Below are 18,531 nucleotides of genomic sequence, written 5' to 3' on the forward strand. Positions count from 1 at the left end.
CTTCAGGGAAGACCACAACACTCCATTCCTGAGGGGGCTGCTGCCCAAACCAGGCATTATTGTCACTGGCCCTAGAAGACTGGGAGCAGGGAAAGGCACAGCACGAATAACCAGAAACAGTGGGCCTTGCAAACAAATGGCAAGCAACGTGATACCTGAAGCACATAAGGGAGTCAGGTCCGTCAAAGAAGAGGCTGAAGGGGGAGGCAGAGGTCATGTCATGAAAACAAGGGACTGGGATCTAGGACTGTGCTCCCTGGAGTGTGACTCCGCCCAGGGGAGTGGCCACTCTGCAGATGGATGGGGTCACAGGAGTGGTGCACTAGCAAAGGAACAGCTACATGAGGTGGACCCCAACTATTTTCTATACAGAACATTCTGCTTCTGTATGAAATATTCAGGTTTCCTATGAAGAAAAAATGTTTTGCTACTAAAAAAGAAAATAGTTGATATATGTAAAGGTAAAGGGGAATCACGCTTATAAAACTGCAATAGAAATAACCATAGTCCAGACATTTTAGTACAGAAAATATTCACAATACAAAATGCTTGTATGATTTTAGTTGACCTCTACCTAAGAAGGACCTGGGGTTTTTTCTGTTTGTTTTTTTGCTTTTTTTTTTTTTCCATTTGGGTATAAACAAGGTAGAAAAATCAAGGGCTTCAGCTTCTGAGAACAGGATGTAGCCCTGCAGTGCTGGGTGGTCAGTCTCCTAAGGACAAGGTGGGCTGTGAGCGTGTCACCTGGGAGGAAAGCCAGGGAGACATAAGCAGCACCTATCAGGCTTGTTGGAGATTCAGTGCTGTAGGATGTTATCTGGGAAAACACAGCCTCTGCAGTCAAGTTTACTGGGAAATTTTTTTAAATGAGAGACTAGGTCTAGGGGTGCAAGGCCAAGGAGCAGGATATGGGAAATTAGTGTTTACTGGGTACCGAGTTTCCGTTTGGGAAGATAAAAGAGTCTTGGAGACGGATGGTAGTCATGGTTGTACAACATCGTGAATCTTCTTAATGCTGTTGAACTGTACCCTTAACAACTGGCTGAAATGGTTCATTTTTACAGCATGCATGTCTTACTACAATAAGAAAGAAAAAGAGAGGGGCGAAACTAAAAAGTAGTAAGTTTTCCAGTAAGTTAGGAACCTTACACTGCTTCCTTGAACACAATACATGGGTCAAAACTAACTTTCTCTAAAAAGGCTTTATAGAAAAGCATCGATTCCAACATGCAAGTGGCCTGCCAAAGACTGCGTGTCCCAGTGGGCCACATTATGCAATTATGGGCAAGTCTCCTAAAACAATAGACCATCTTCTCTCTAAAGGAGGCAGACTTCTTCACATAATTTAGTTCCTAACTATTCCCTGCAGTCCACAAAGATGACATGGTTAATATTAGAATAACTGTATTTATTTTTAGTCCTCCATGAGTGAGTAGCTACCCCTTCCTTCCTTTGTTATAGATGGGAACAAAGTGGATACAGAAGTTCTGTGCACTGCCTTGGAATCGAGTAACACAACTGAGATCTGAAACCATGCCCAAGGCCACAGCACTCGGCAACAGAGGTGGAACCCAATCCCACTTTTAAACCCTGGCCAGGCTTCATCCAGTCCCAGCCCCTCACCATCCAGCAAGGTTCCTGCTTAGCGGAGAGTACATACTATATTTGCTTGCCAAAAGCAGATATTTCTTCTTGCAAATGCAAAATATCCAAGTGGATTTAATAAAATTACCCTTGAGGTTAAATTACAGTGATGAGAAATTTAAACTCAGTGCCCCAATTAATTGGTTATGCATTTTAGAGTGTCTCAGATATTTTCCATATACAAAACAGTTAAAATGTGAGCAGCCCTAAATTCTGCACCTATGATACTAGCAGGGTTTCATTTTACATGTTACAAATAACCCCAGAATAACAGTTAATTACAGAGTAACTATTGATTATTTAATTACTGGAAAGTACCTTATCATCACCAAGTCATTGTGGGTATTATGAGACATAAAAACTACAAGTCATGAGGGTGTTGTGCATCAAGTTATTGGGCAATTCACTCATTGATATGAGGTGGAATGAAAGTATTTTGAACTAAAATGGTTGAGAACCAGAAAAACTAAATGGCTTGCTTAAGCACATAGAGCTAATATGCCCCAAGGCCAAGACACAAAGCTAAAAAGAGCCATTGTCCAAGATCCATGATCTATCTATTACACATCCTACATGCTTCCCAGTCTTGCTTCACCTCAGGTCAATGACCCTGACCTAGACAATCTATACCAGGAGTAGCACTGCTCCCTAGAAAGTCCTCCTAATTCTCCTTCTGAACACATCTACCATCTTTCAAGACTCAAGCGTCACCTCCTACATGAGGCCTGTCCTGGTCTTCCCACAGCTCTCAAAGAATTGGCTCATCCCTGCATGGTCCTTCGCTGGGCCCTGCAATACACGACTGAAGCAACTCACTTACAGGTCTTGCTACTCAAAGATTTGAGGGCAGTGTTATGCTACTTTCAGGTCTATAAACCCTGCCCTCAAAGCAGTGTCAAGCAGATTAGATGCTTATGATTCAGGCTGATGCTGAGTACATGGATAAATGTTTAAAAACAGAAACAAAACAAAACAAAACAAACAAACAAAAGAAACCCACCAGGATAGAGCAAGGAGTGCAAAAGTCTCATCTCTAATGTCAAAAACACCCCAAAGAGCACTTACACCACCTAAGCACCCACACCCTTAGCCCAGTGGCTCTCAATCCTGGCTGGATCTGGGAAGATTTTTTTGCGGGGGGGATACTTTATCCAGCCCCAGAGTAGACTAATTAAACCCAAATCTCCAGAGAAGGGCCCACATAGCTGTAGTATTTCAAAGCTGTCCAGGTGATTTATATGCACCTTGAAGTTTGAGAACCACAAGCAACCACAAGAAATCTTTCACAGTCCCCTGTAGCAAATTTTGGTAGCACTCACCAAAATGGAGGTTGATGGAGATTCTACCACCTGGCAAAGAAAGTGACGTTTCACAAGGTACCTGGCATGCAGGCACTCATGAAGGTCTTCCCTCCATACTCGGACAGCATTCATCTAATTCATTATACCCAGCAGCTCATAGCACACCTGGGCACCACATAGGGTCTATGAGACCTTTATGTCTATGACATAAAGCTCAGCAGGCCACACATTTCCAAGGGAAATGATTCTCCTTATTGGAGAACAGGTGTAAAATTGTTACCTACAACTCTGGTCAACTGCACATAAAGTACAAATATGAGATTAGATAATAATCCTAAAGCCTTAACTATAATCAAATGAATCTATTACCAAGAGCAATGCTTGTATATGCTACAGCATCTTAGAGACATTTTGTAAATAAAAGTCTATTTGCCACTAAAAAGAAAAATCAGTTTCTGCACTTCTAGAAAAACAATGCTTGGGTATGCTGCAGTTACCTTTTTTTCTTTTATTTTTCTGGTAGTTGTAGATGGACAGCATGCCATTATTTTATTTGTTTATTTTTATATGGTGCTGAGGATCGAACCCAGTGCCTCACACATGCAAGGCAAGCGCTCTGCTGCTGAGCTATAGCCCCAGCCCAACTTTTTTTTTTTTAATTGAATAAGACCAACTATTTGGTCTTATTCAATTAAAAATACCCTTGACCATATAATTAATTTTTTAAAGAGGCAAAATGTGCTATTCTAAACAATACAAAACTCTTTTTGAATATCAACATATCAGCCCTGGCCCAATAGCCTGGTTTAAAAGAAAAGGGGGAAAACAGCCTGAAGCCACATTTGACATTAACTGCCCTCGATCCAAAGGAATGGGAGGATAGGGAACCTGCAGAAATGGAGACCAGCACTGCCCTGTGATACAGGAACAAAAACCACCTTGATTTATCTGTGGGATATATAGGGCATGGTTTAATAGGTATTAATAGGGGTTACTTGGAGGAGGAGAGAGGATTCCAAAGTTAAATAAACTGGAGGAATGCTGGGTAAAACAAAGCAATACAGCTAATGTCACCGTGTCCCTTTAAGAGAGAGGAATGGTCAGCAGAGGTATGCAACCTCTTCTGTCTCTCAACCCTCTGTCCATAGAAACTTCTCCTGGGGTTCCCCTGAATGCACTTTGGGAAATACAGCAAACTAGCTAACATATATGTCAATGAGACAAAGGTCAGGCAAAGGCAAAGCCAGAGTGACCTCCCACTCAATCCAATGCCCCTGGTTTGCTTAAAGATCCTAATATGAGTAGAGGAAGAGGTACAAGAATCAATCTGTAGCTGGAGTCAGGCTACTCAGGAAGGAGCATCATTTACCATAGATAGCATGATGAGCCCGAGGATGACGAAGAGAAAGAAGAGTTAGGACTAGACTTCCCTACACCTGTATCAAGTACCTGTCCCAGGATGAGTGACAGCAGCAATAATCAAACCTTAGCTATTCACAGCATTTATATTTAACAGAATACTTTCATAGGCCTTCAAACTCACCATGTCCTGGTGGGGTATATCAGGAAAGATGTTTTTATTCTCACTTCACAGGTGAGAATAACTGAGGCTCTTAGTGGGTCTATGACAAACTCAAAGCTGTAACAAGTTAGGGGGAGAACCAAAGCCTCAAGACAGGTCCTCGGTTCCTAAGTGAGGCCTACTCTACCCTCCACTAATATCACAATAAAGGCTCTCTATTTAAACTTTTGAGTGCCAAAGAGGAAATATTGTCAATTCTCCCCTCAAACACGTAAAATCTGTAACTATTCGAAAATTATATTCTTTTTTTTTTTTTTTACTTTCACTAACTTTTGCTTTTATTTTTTCCCATAGAGAGGCATGGAACAGCATTATGAACTTGGACAATATTTAAGGAAAAGATATGATAAATTCTTGAATAAGTCCTATAAACATGATCAGGCAAGTTGGGGTGCTAACGGCAGGAACCTTGACCCTTGAAAAGAATTAATTCTGAATATGTATAAGTGTTTTACATGTTTTGTTTTCCAAGGTACTTATATTAGTCAGAGATCTTGTTTACAAATGTACTTGTCTTTATATGATTATTTATTCCTAAAACTGTATAAATATGAGTAAGTTCAAATTTTTATGGATACTTGTGTAAATACTTTGGCTTGGCAAGTAGACATTGCTAATTGGTATCATTTGTCAATTCAACTATTGTCCTTCTAGTTGGTTTTATCCCAAGGTATGCTCAGAATATTACTCATTTTATAACATATTATGTTTATGAAGTTACTACAATGTCTGCTAATAGTCCAGTGTGACTGTCCTGCTCTTTCTCTAGTACCCAGCCAGCTCCACAGAAGGGGTACAGGGGACCCTCATGTTTCCTCCAAATTGGCTTCTGTTTTGAGGCATGGTGGTGCTCACCTGTAATCTCAGCAACTCAGGAGGCTGAGGCAGGAGGATTACAAGTTTGAGGCCGGCCCCAGCAACTTAGTGAGGCCTTAAACAACTTAGCAATACCCTGTTTCAAAATAAAAAATATAAAGGGCCAGGGAGGATGTGGCTCAATGGTAAAATGCCCCTGGGTTCAATCCCCAGTATAAAAAAAAAAAAAAAAAAAAAAAAAATCTTCTACTTTGATTTTTCCACTCTAGGTTTATGTTCGAAGCACGGATGTTGACCGGACTTTGATGAGTGCTATGACAAACCTAGCAGCCCTGTTTCCCCCAGAGGGCACCAGCATCTGGAACCCCAGCCTACCCTGGCAGCCCATCCCAGTCCACACTGTTGCTATCTCTGAAGATCGGGTCAGTATATGGAGAGGTCCAGGAGATATCACGTGGCCCTGGAAGGAGGATTTCATGGGTTCTCAGAACAGTGGATTTGGGAGTCTGAAGGCACTTTGGGCTGTACAGTCGAAAATTATATTCTTATCCTACAAAAATTCCAGAGTCCCAGAGCCAATGCTAACATCTTCTGATAATGCATTTCTCCTTAAGAATCATCAAGAAATTGTCTTTTTTCAAACCTCAAGATCAATGATAGCACCTACCTAGCAATTATATCATCAAATGCCTAGAAGAAGTATTGAGAATTGGATTTAATACAAACAATGTTATTCTGAGTACACACAAAGAAATCAAATTTAGAAGGTAAAGCACCGGAATGTGTGTTTCTGACTTCATTCTTCCATAAATATTTCTCTTAGATCATAAAATATTCTATATAGTCAGGACCATGGAGAGAACTGGCAAATGTTTGGGAGAAGAAAGATCGCTGAATGCCTACTATGTGTCAGGAAGGGGTGGGAGGGTTTGCCTAGGGCTCCATGTGTTTCCAACTTGAGTTTTCATAATAACTCTACTCTGCACTGTTAATGAATGAAGAAATTCAGACTCAGAGAGAGTTGGTTATCTTCACAAAATTATAGCAAGGCAGGAGCAGACTGGGGCTCCAGCTCAGAACTGCTCCAAAGTCCTTTCCATTTTCAAAATCACTGAATGGCACTCCCAGATAGAGTGCAAATGCCAGGATTTCTAATTTTTTTTTCTTTTTTTGGTACCAGGGATGGAACTCAGGGACACTCGACCACTAAGTCACATCCCCAGACCTATTTTGTATTTTATTTAGAGAAAGGGTCTCATTGACTTGCTTAGTGCCTCATCCTTGCTGAGGCTGGCTTTGAACTACTCACAATCCTCCTGCCTCAGCCTCCCTGGCCACTGGGATTACAGGTGTGCGCTGCCACACCCGGCGATTTCTAATCTTTTCCTGAACCTCTGTCCTACAGCCTGCTCAGGACCCCACTCTGTCTGAGCAGTATTTACTGCTCTGTATTCTACGACCCACTGTCTCTGCTTATACCTCAGTTTTTAAAGTTTTATCATTTTCTCTTATCATTTTAGCAGTGGTCCCCAACTAGGATCAGTTTTGTCCTTTGGAGGATGTTTGGCAGGGTCTGGTGACATTTCAATTGTCACAGCTTTGCAGAATGCTACTGGGGGTCCAGTAGGTTAGAGGCCAAGGATACTGCTAAGCAGCCTACAATACTCAGAAGAACCTCCATGAGAAAGAATTATCCAGCACAAAATCTCCACAGCACTGAGGCTAAGAAAACCTGCCTTAGACATGATTTAACAAATGAACTTCCTCCCTATAAAATGGGACCATAACTAACAGGAGGAATAACTAAGACAAAGGAGATGAAACACTCTGAGTCCTCATTAGATAATCTGATTGCATACTTCTAAAGAGTAGGAATCAGGCTGAGGCTGTAGCTCAGTGGTAGAGCACTTGCCTAGCATGTGTGAGGCACTGGGTTCAATCCTCAGCACCATATAAAAATAAATAAATAAAACAAAGGTATTGTGTCCGTCTACAGCTAAAAATACAGCTAAAAATATTTTTTAAAAAAAGAGTAGGAATCACCTCAGTTAGCTCTGCATTATTCCCACACAAAACACAGAGCTTTGTCTCCCTGGTACTCAACAAATGTCAAAGAATGTATTCTTTATATTGGGTATTTCTGATTAAAAAAAACAAATGCCACTATTATTTAAAAAACACAACATTCTCCCATACTAACTCCTTGCCAAACAAGAAATGAATAGTATAATACATGATTCACTGCAACCAACTATGGAAAGCTACACTGCATCCTGGGAAATGTCGCAGAATTACGTTCCTGTCAAGACAAGCAATAAGCTTACTATCAAAATGCTTTCTCTGTTTTTAAACAGAAGGTTAATGAAGAGATCACAGTGCACAAATCTGAGGAAATCTCATGCAACAGGCAATTCCCAATTCTTCCATACCAGGTCAGTTTTGAAAATGTATTGATTCTCGGGTTTTGAGGTGAATTACTCAAGAATAACCTTAAACTGTAATCATAGGCATGTCAAATAAAAACAGTGAAAGTCCAATCTCTGAATGAGTGAAGCAGAACTGGTCAGTATCACATCTCAGGTCAATATCTCCCCTCACCCCTTTTCTCAATTTCTGCAAGTCTGAATCAGCTTAGAAATTCTAAAGTAAATGATCAAAAAAGCATTAGACTGAGCATTCACTCAAATGACCTTACTACAGGAATAAAGACAATCATGTATGCAAAGTCTTTAGGGGTATGGATTTCTAATGCACTTATTACAAGTACACATCCCTGAACCACACCCAAGAACTCCTGAATCAAGTTTCAGAGTTTGGGGCCTAGAAATCTACATTTTTTAAAATATTTTTTTTTGGTTGTAGATGGACATGATAACTTTATTTCACTTATTTATTTTTATGTGGTGCTGAGGATCAAACCCTGTGCTTCATGCATGCTAGGCAAGCACTACCACTGAGCTACAACCCCAGCTGCAGAAATCTACTTTTTTAATACTTTCCCAAATATTCATTTTACACAGCAAAGTATGAGAACTGCTATGAGGAGACTGAATTCCACAAGACTGTCTTGACTTATTTTGTAAATTCCCAGCATACAGATTATTGACAATTCATTTAATACAAAATTCATATCCATCTCCCACCATTAAAACCAAGTAGAGCATTTTGTTGATTACTTTTGTGCAAATATGGTTTTCTGAAGTAAGCAGACTAATATTTTATGAGAAATGTTGATAAAACTGGAAACAAATATAAAAAAAAACTTTCTAGAAAAACAGTACAAACTAAACAGAGTAGGCCTCACCCTTGTTTTGCCCATTTATGTATTTAAATTGCTTGGCACATGCATAAACAAAGAAGTAAAATCATCCAGAGAGCAGTCCTTTAGTTAACATGACAGTTGATGTTACAAGTCTAGGACAAAGGGAGGAAGAAGCAGTGGCTGGCTCTAACCACTACAGGCATGAAAGGTGGCTCCCTTGAGGAGGAACATTTGAAGAGAGACCTGAAGGAGGAGGCCATATTGAGAGGGCTGGGGGTGAAGTGTTTGAAGCACAGGGAACTGTAAACTGTAATGAACCTGAGGTGAGAACAAGGTTCTCGTGAAATTATGACGGAAATTAAATGATATATACAAAAAGATTTCATAAAATGAAAAACTATTGACAAGTATAAACTATTTTTAGTAAAAAATATTAGGAAAGTTTTAGGACAGAAGCTGGAATAATGTAGAGCCTCAGATCTATGTCATATAAAGAATGAATTAAGCAACTGGGACTGTAAGTGGATGGAGGAAAGAAGATACAAGCATATATTTGGGATGAGGGGGGTGAAATTTTCTGGTATCTGGAGGACTAAGTTCTTACAGAAGATTTCATTTTAAATTTTACGTGGCTCCAATTTTATGAAATGGGTTAAAATAGTAAACATTTCAGGAAGGCAAAATTTCACCTCAGTATGGTAATGAACATTCAAAGAAGTTGCCAGCAAATGAACTGATTGGGAGGCAATGAGTTCCACCTGGTCAAAGGTGACCAAGGAAACAGCCAGTGGGCAGGGGAACAACTAGACGAGATGCCCCATGGTTGGCCTATACTCCCAGTGACTCTCTCTTTCAAGCACTGTAACTACCAAGAAGGCCTCTCTATTGTGCACTTGACAACATTAAAGGGGATTGAAAAGAGGCATGAGGCGTGCTGAGGAATCCATCGTATTCTGTAATAAAATATATATTTCAAAAGGGCAATTAAGAAACAGGATAGACCAACATTCATTTTAAATGGTTAATCTGAAATGGTGTTTGGGGAGTAAACATTAAACAATCATTTTAACTTATTAAAATAATTACTGTATTTTACCAAAAATGTGTCCAGAGTCCATTAGGTTCCCTATAGGTGACATGCCAACCAATAGCCAAGACCTTCTGCAAACTGGTATGTGGTTTTGTGTTGGTCTGTTTTTTAGTGGGAGCCATGAATATAGAAAGACAGCTTCCGCATTAAAAGTCCTGATAGACAATCTTTATTCATTATATTTATCTAGACTGGCTAGCAGATAAGTAAAAAGCAAACAACAATAATAAATCCCAAATTGCTGCCTGATCACTCAGGACCCAAAATGCTAAAGAGAATCAAATCTAGTCTTCCAAGAACAGGTAACCAAGAGCTAGACTTGGGAGAAAGACTAGAGACAATTTTGAAAAACAACCCATTTTTTAATGGCCTTTTTACAAAATATTTATATTTCTAATCCAGTTGTATCAGGATATAATTCAGGAAATATTCTCTTAATAACTATGTTTTTACTTATTGTATGAAGTAGGTTTCTTAAAAACTATTTGAAAATAAATGTGTACTATGACTGTCATAGTGCAGCTTATTTAAAAAGTATGATAAATGTTTCCACAAATAAAGGTCATATCCAACCAGTTTATTCATAAAATTATACCTCACTTAGTGAAAACCAGGAATTCTGAAAGGTAAATTTGCAAAAAATTAAAACAAAAAGTTTAATATTTAATGTAAAGAAAATATTTATCATATTTTTAAATATAAGGACCCCCTCCTAAGATAACAGAGCCTCATTTATGCCTGTAGTATTTTAGAAATATGTTCTCCGTGAAAGTTATAAAACATACAGTATGAAGAAAATCACTTCCTGATTTAATTTTTTTAGGATCTCATTTTTTAAAGTTCAGATCTGCTATTTTAGTCTTTCAGCACTCTGGATTTGTCCTCAGTGAGCACAGGTGTCTCTGTTCATGAGTAATGCCACCTAATATCACCAGGCAGCCTAGAAACCCAACCCTTAACTACATGGGGAGACAGAACTCTTTAGATCAATCATCGGAAGTCCCCAAAGCATCTCAGACGACATTGTCATTTGACTCAAGCACAGAAATCGGCGATGGCCGCAAAACAGCAAATGGGACTGGTAAAAAAAAGACCACATCTCTTGTCCCCAAAGTCCAGTGCGTTCTCCACAACCATACACTACAGGGTCTCCCCTTCACTTGGAAGGTGCCAGTTACTGGGTCAACCACTAAGAGAATGGAACCCTGCAGAATACTAACATTAACAACCCAGTTGCTAAACACCTTAATAAGATTTGAGTCTTCTTGCCACTCCTTCCCTGTTCCTCATTAGGTGACATGAAATTAGGGATAATTCTGGATTCTCCAAATATTCTCAAAACCCTTTGTTAGAGCATACAGTTCCACCTCTTGGATTAGTGGACAAACACATGAACGACATGTCTCCCAGATGTACAGGTGGGAGGCACCCCATGATGAAAAGGCTCTATGAAGTGGCGCCATCAAACCAAGAGCCTGCTGCAGAGCAGCTCCTCCTCACTGACAGCGAGTCAGAAGTAATTCTCTACCTAAATCAGACCTTAATTCATTAGCCACATTACTTCACAAGTTCAATCCAATTTCTCAAAATGCAATAACACAATCTTCCAACCTAATTATCTTCATTGAAAGTATTTAAAAGCATTTGCCGAGACACATTCCTTTCTGTGTCAGACAAGATCAACATCAAGTGAACAGCTTGGGTAGACTACACTTTGTCTAATTGTAGGGGGTTGACATTTTAGGAAATTATTGTTATTTGCAAGGAAAAAATGTTCCCCTGGAGTGGACACCAAATGGTTCCTCCAGATAGGAGCATAAATTGTGTACTTACTCATAATTGCACTTTAAAAACCAGATTCTCAAGAACATCTTATACATATATTATTGATATTCTACAGAATTGGAAATATTACAATCTGACTTCTATAATAATTTTAATCAGCTGAGAGAAGTTTAGGGCTCAGAGAAGGAATTTTTAAAAATAGACCAATAAGAGATAATTTGTAATGGAAATGTCGTCCCATATCACTACCACTAGGGAAATGATGGCTATTTCCCTAGAAATAATCATGAGGAAACAGCTGGTTTGTTTTGAAGGCATTTCAAGAGCTCATTGACCAAAATCCCCAAAATTTTAGTGTAAAAACAGTTCAGTTGCATTTTCTTTTTTTTTTAATTACTTTTTAGTTATAGTTGGACACAATCTTTATTTAATTTTTTTTTAATGTGGTGCTGAGGATCAAACCCAGGACCTTTCATATGCTAGGCAAGGGTTCTACAGCTGAGCCACAATCCCAGCCCCTGCATTTTCTTTTGATAATCAAAAAAAAAAAAAAAAAATCAACCCATATTAAAAAAAAATTTAGATCATTTATTGGGGGAAAAATACATTCTAAAAACATTTTCGGGGTGAATTAGGAAGCAAAAATTAGTAAAAGGATAGAAGCTCAATTCCAAGTTTAACTTTAATTATTTCCTAACTTGTAAAATTCATTGCTGCCGTTAGACCTTAGCCCTGTGAGATGGCCAGTCTTCCTCTAATACTGATCGCTAAACTCATTTAACGTGTGCCCTAGGCCTAAAACAAATCTACTTTCCCAGCTGCCAGAGTCTAATAGCTTAAATTTCTAAAGTAAATGGCATCCTTTGCTCCTTTGAAAACCAACTCTGGCAGTGCTTGAAGTAAAGGAAACTAACCACCTAAGTTCCAACTCTGGGGCATCCAAATTCATGTGTCAGATGCAAACACAGTAATCTATAATAAGGGGAAAAGCCCAAGTCACAGGATCCAGCTCAGGCAACATGACTATAGATATATTTAAAAAGACAGTGTTGAGGGACAAGTATATTATTTCACTACATCTGTTGTGAGGCATTTATGAGCAAGTACAGACAACATTACCATTCCACATTCAAGAACCAAAGTCACACATAAGCCATGGTCAAGGTCAATGCTCTTACCTTATAAACTTGCCCATACGTTCCATTTCCAACAAGTTCCACCAATTCAAAGATCCCTGCAGGGTCCTGGAAAATAAATAAATAAATAAACAAACAAACAAACAAATATTCAAAGCAATATTCCAGGTATTGTCTTAATCAAAAGTAAATATTTGGGGCTGGAGTTGTGGCTCAGTGGTAGAGCACTTGCCTAGCATGTGTGAGGCACTGGGTTCGATTCTCAGCACTGCATATAAATAAATGAATAAAATAAAGGCCCATCAACATCTTTTAAAAATTTTTTTAAAAAGCAAACACTTAAAAGAAATAAGTAATTTTAGTTTGGGGGGGGCTCTCACATGTTAATATTATCAAAATTTTAAATATTTAATTCAGCAGCAACTATGAAGTCAATCAAATTCCATTTTGTTTCTATTTTACATTTCTCCAAAATAGGTTTAAATCAGACAGAAAGAGGCATTTGTTCTATTAAAACAATATGAAGAATATGTTTCTCATCAGCAAATGAAAATATACTTCCAGGTAAACAATATAAAATGAAAGACTCATCATCCTGAGGCACTTCCAATTCTTTAGGCTATTTCTCTTGAAATGTCTACACACTGTGGTGAACATTGGAGTGAAGTAGGATGTTCCTGAATCTTGGGGCAATCTTACCTATGAGAGTCAAAAGCTTCCAAAAGAAAATACTATCAACATACTTAACTCTCTTGGAATGCTATTCTCTGGATTCATCTCCCCTCTCTATAATGCTGCCCTTGCCAAACATGCTTTTGCAGTACATGAAGGGTAACCGCAGGACTTAGAGTACATACTAAATTGGAGATTTATGTGCATTCTTATCACCAAAACAGGTGTCTGCAAACCCTCGGAATCAGTTAAATGTGAAGTGCTCAGTAAATGTCCAATAATTACAGCTATTATTACTGAATTACAATTCCAAACAGTTCAAAAGAAAAATATCAAAGCCTATAAAATTCAACTCAGAGACAGAAATTGACTTTTACCTCTACTGATTCCTAACTGGAAAGAAATAGCTTCTTTAAAGGTATAAATCAAGTCACAAACTTAAAGGCCTACAAAGGGCAAGCGAGAGAATCAAATGAGTAAAGTGGCCCCGTTGGGGCGTGAGCCAAACTGGAGAAGTCATGCACCATTAGATGAGGCTAAGGAAGAGGAGGGGGGGAGAGTTGACTTAGCTGGGATCCAGCTGTCATCCTGTCAACACAGTAGCAACTATTCTGCCAAGTCTAATGACATTAAAAAAAAATCAGTTTAATGTGAGATCTTAATTGTTAAGCACCTAATTTTTAAAAATGCTCTGAGAGACAAAAAAAAAGACTGCAAATCTTAGCCCATCTTGAGTGAACACACGTGTGAATACTACCATATATTATGGTGGTGGGTAGCCTTGAGGCAGGAGGGAAGCAACCTGAGCTATGGACAGACCTGGGTTGAACACCAGCTTTGTCCTGGCTGGTTGTGGGAGCCTGGGAGCCTGGAAGTATTTGAGCCTATAAAACAGTGCTGTCCTCCACCTTGCTGAAGCCTTGTGAAGAGAAGTGCCAACACAATGACTCGCACACAGGCGACAATCTATTAACACCTAAGAGTAATCGTTTGTAAGTTGAGGACTTCCACGCACCAGTAGCCTTTAAATGGGGAAAGTAGGCAAAGAGTCTGATGTAAAAAGAGTCTTTAAATTCAAGGTTCTTGGCTATGTGCCTTTGAAGATTCTATATAAAAAGTAAATGAAAAAAAAAAAAAGAGTAAGCATTTTGTCATGAGGAAATGCTAGAGATCGCATTACCCACTTTAACAAAGTGTGATGTGGAAAAGAGCACACTCTGGGCTCATGTCCTTGAAAATCAACAATGCAGAAGGTCCAGTGAGGTCCCACCTGGTCCGGGCAGATGTGGACAATGTTCCATCAGAACCACAACAAGAAAACATTGTGAAAGAACCAGACCTCTGAGGCGACCGACACCCTGGAGCTGCAAGACGCAGACAGGGCCACCTGGGAGGCCTCAGGATGGGGAAGAAAAACTTCAGTTGTTAAACGACTAGGCCATTAGAGCAGCAGGTTTTATTACAAACAGAATTAGAAAGGAATGAGGAAAAGAAAAAAAACAGCCCATAAACGGTGGCAGCTGCTGTTTGTTTCTAAGCTGTGCTTCCCAGTAGTTTGTTTGCTCAGTGGTGTTTCTGCAACATATTTGGAGTGAGGTTCTACATTTGCTTGAAATATCTCAATTGTGCTTTCAACATTTATTTTTCTTGAGTAGAAATAAATGTGAACGAGGAGAAGCAGGATGGTGAGGAGCGGCTGCCTTAAGGAGCCCAATAATCAATCCATCAAGGGTGTGAGGGAGGGTAGGAGCAGGAACAGGTGCAGGCCAGGGATCAGCTTCCACACCCAGGGCTCTCCCCACCTCCTGGATCTCATTAGGGCTGGGGTTCACAGCGGGGTCTCAGGAGGATCTGGACTGATAACTTCCAAAGCCCCTTCTCTCCTCCAATCATCTACTAATGGGCACATGACCCAGGTAGTCAGAGCCAAGGTAGCTTAATATAGACTTTATTCCACCTGCTAGGAGAGAGGGAGGCATTTTGCTGGACACATCCAAAGGAACAAAGGCTGAAGGAACTAAGGAAGCCCACTGCTAAGGGGCCTTAAGTGGACAACAGCAGTGGAAACGATCATCATATCAGATTGGTTCTCTGAGAAGCAGATGAAGAATCTCTGATTTACAGAGTGAGTTTACTGTAGCATCCTCGGAATCCACACCTGCTGGGGTTGAAGGAGGTAGGACTGGACCATGCAGAGGTTGACTGCACTATAAGGCAGTGGACACACACACTCCACCTGATCCATGGAGGCTCTTGCCCCAACTTTCCAATTTCCTAGATCCAAGAACCTGAAGAATGGAATTTTTGCAAATATTCCTTTACATAAATACATATCAGTGTTAGTTATGTTCTTGTGGAGCTCAAACAAGGTGAGCATCTCGCTTTTTTCTCTACTCCAGCAAGACCTCTAAAGTTATGTCTCCCAAGGGGGAGGGAATGGGGACCAAATTATATTGACCAAATTATATTATGATATTGTGTGCACATCTAAATATGTAACAACAAATCTCACTATTATGTATAATTATAATGCACCAGTAACAATAGGATAAACATGGGGAAAAAATTCTCCCAAGGATGGGCCATGACCCCTCAAGTCTTCGGTGTAATGGCCTCTTCTCAGTCTTGTCCTGTTTGCCCCTTTTGAGGCATTCCCCAGCTGAGCACCACTCTTGTTGAAAATGGACATCCTCCTCCATCCTCCATCACACCCCTCAGTCTCTCACAGATTGTTTCCTCAACGTAGGCATCCCTCCAGGTGCCACCCTCGCCGCCACCTCCCTCATTTTGTTCAGTAAATGCTAATGGACCTTCAAATGTCCCCCATGTCCATCTACTCCACCTCATTCACACAACAGGCCTCGCCATTTCTGCGTGGCACTACTTGCTTTCTGTCTGCACCTCCGTCCTTTCAACCTACTCACCACACACATCCTTCTACTGTACATATTCTAACCCTGACAATCCCTCATTTAAAATTCCGTACAATACGTTTCAATTAAAACTCAAGGTCTTGTCATTCTGAGGCCCCGCCTCCATTTCCAGCCTCAAGTTACACCCAGCTGACACCTCAGACCAGCTGTTTCCCTGACACCCCACACGCAGCCCTGTGCCTTGGTTATCATAAAGCCCATTTGCTGAGAGAGATCTTTCTTCAGCCATTCTCCAGCAGGCAAGCCCATCCTCGAGAGGCCAATCTGTGCAACCTCCTCTGTGTAGCCTTTCTCCAATCAATGCTACCTCCCTTCTCTCCACCTGCAGCATTTCGTGCTCAGCTCTAGGAAAACTGTTTTCACACGGTGCTGTCCTCTCACACATTTCTCCCCCTTGATGAATTACAAATGCCCTGGGAGCAGAGAATGTCATATTCATCTTCGTAGTTCTCAGCACTTAGCACCATGTCCGACATAAAACTGCTGGACATAATTATTTACTAAATAAGGTTGACGTCCTACTCCCAATTCTCCACGACATATGTAGAGGAAGTTGGCCCTTCAAAAAAGGGAGGGGGGATCACAATGTAGAGCCAAAGGTCTAACTCACATTTGTGTCATTTCTTTTCAATCTAGACAAGCTGTTCCAGCCGCTGAGCCCCACCCCTCTTACACCAATCCCAGACACACGGAGCTATCACATGTGTAAGTCCCTCAAGGACTCTCAGCTCCAAAGACATCCATAAAGCTTGTTGGGGGAGCTGGGCCGCATGTGCCTGGAGAAGACAGGCTGTCAGGATGTGGAAGCTGCAGTGCAGCAGGCAGAAGAGCTGTACCTAATAATCATGTTACATAGACAGGAAAGCTCAGACAAGAGTCAGCTTCATTCTCCCTCTCGTGTTTGCTTAGCTGCTCTAAGCCAGGATGGGCGGCCTGGAAGAATGTTACATCCACCAAGGAGAAAAGAGCAAATCATTGACATTTACCAAAGTCAGGAATCCCTGTTGGCTACACATGCCTTTATTCAGATCTTAACCTTTGCCGGGAGGCCAAGAAGAGAATTTAATTCTAAGGTAGAGTGGTTTACATTATTTCATAATGAAATATAACTACATATCCAAAGGCAGGCTGTTCCCTAAAAGAAAATGTTACTTTTCGACAAGCGCTGATAAAGGCAAATGTGGTCAGTCGTGGTAATAAAAATCATAATAGACAATGTTTTATGCCAGGGATGATTATAAGAATTTTCCATGAGTCTTTTATTTCATGATCACAACTCTATCAAATGGATGCTATCATTACCTCTGATTTTACAAGTAAGAAAAATGAGGCATGCAGAGAGTAAACACTTGGTCAAGGTCATGGCACTGAGGAGCAGGAGAGAAGATATAACCTCAGCATGTCAGATTGCAAACTCTGAGCTCCTCACTACATACACCGTCAGTTCCATGGAATCAGAAGTATCAGCTTTGATTTATCCCTCAGTGAGTGATTAATCAAGTGATATCACTCAAGTGATGAACTAAGCTCTCCAACCTTGGGCAAGTTTCCTAACTGCTCTGAGCCTCAGAGCCTTCGTCTTTAAATGGGAACAGTATTACCCCTCTCCAGGGTCATTCTGAGGACTATGTGTGTCCAGACTAGCACAGGACCTGATACACAATGGGACTTCCATAAATATTCATCTCCTTCCTTCCATTTCCTTTCTTGCTCTTTGCAAACCAGTTCAGTTAATAAACAAGAAATATGTCACAGGAAAATCCAATCTGCATTTCATAGATTTTCAACTAACCAAAGTCTATAAACCATACAAAGGCCAGTAAAAGAAGACCTATTGCTTTTCCACCAATAATGTCACCACATGCTTAGCAAACAGGGTCAGATATTTATGGACAAACAGATGTCTCTTTAGAAATGAGTGAGGCAATTGAGAAGGCACATGAAGTTTTTCGGGCTCCTGGGACATTGGAACAAATTCTCTCGTCCATCAGCTGATGAAATGTGGGCAGCGTTGGCAGACTCCAGTCAGACTCTGCAGCAGAGGGAAGAGATTTAGGATCTAGGGACAAGTCTGCTATCCCCTTACACATTTCTCTCCCTTGACGAATTACAAGGGCAGATATTCTTCCAGGTCCCTTGAATGATACTATATTGATGGGAATACTAAATAACATCTTGAGACTAAATCCCAAAGATTGCAAATGGCAAACCGATGTATCTATAAGAGCAACGACTCCTTAGCATGGTAAAAAGAGGCCACCTATTCTTCCCCAAACCTTCCCTTCTTTGAAAATGAAGTTAAGAAAGGGA

General features: G+C 40.3%; 1 protein-coding gene across 4 annotated transcripts in view; it reads right to left on the reverse strand.

Annotated features, from left to right (window-relative positions):
- The window catches only part of TNIK (TRAF2 and NCK interacting kinase), a 381,644-nt gene that overhangs the window by 283,289 nt on the left and 79,824 nt on the right, over positions 1 to 18,531 (reverse strand). For all 4 annotated transcript variants that reach the window (XM_081301723.1, XM_081301721.1, XM_081301722.1 and 1 more), the window contains exon 2: positions 12,659 to 12,724. In XM_081301723.1, coding sequence (XP_081157849.1) covers positions 12,659 to 12,724 — 66 coding nt within the window. The remainder of the gene's footprint in view (positions 1 to 12,658; positions 12,725 to 18,531) is intronic.

The sequence above is a fragment of the Spermophilus citellus genome, assembly GCF_964194105.1.
Source record: "Spermophilus citellus genome assembly, chromosome: 7".
Lineage (NCBI taxonomy): Eukaryota > Metazoa > Chordata > Mammalia > Rodentia > Sciuridae > Spermophilus > Spermophilus citellus.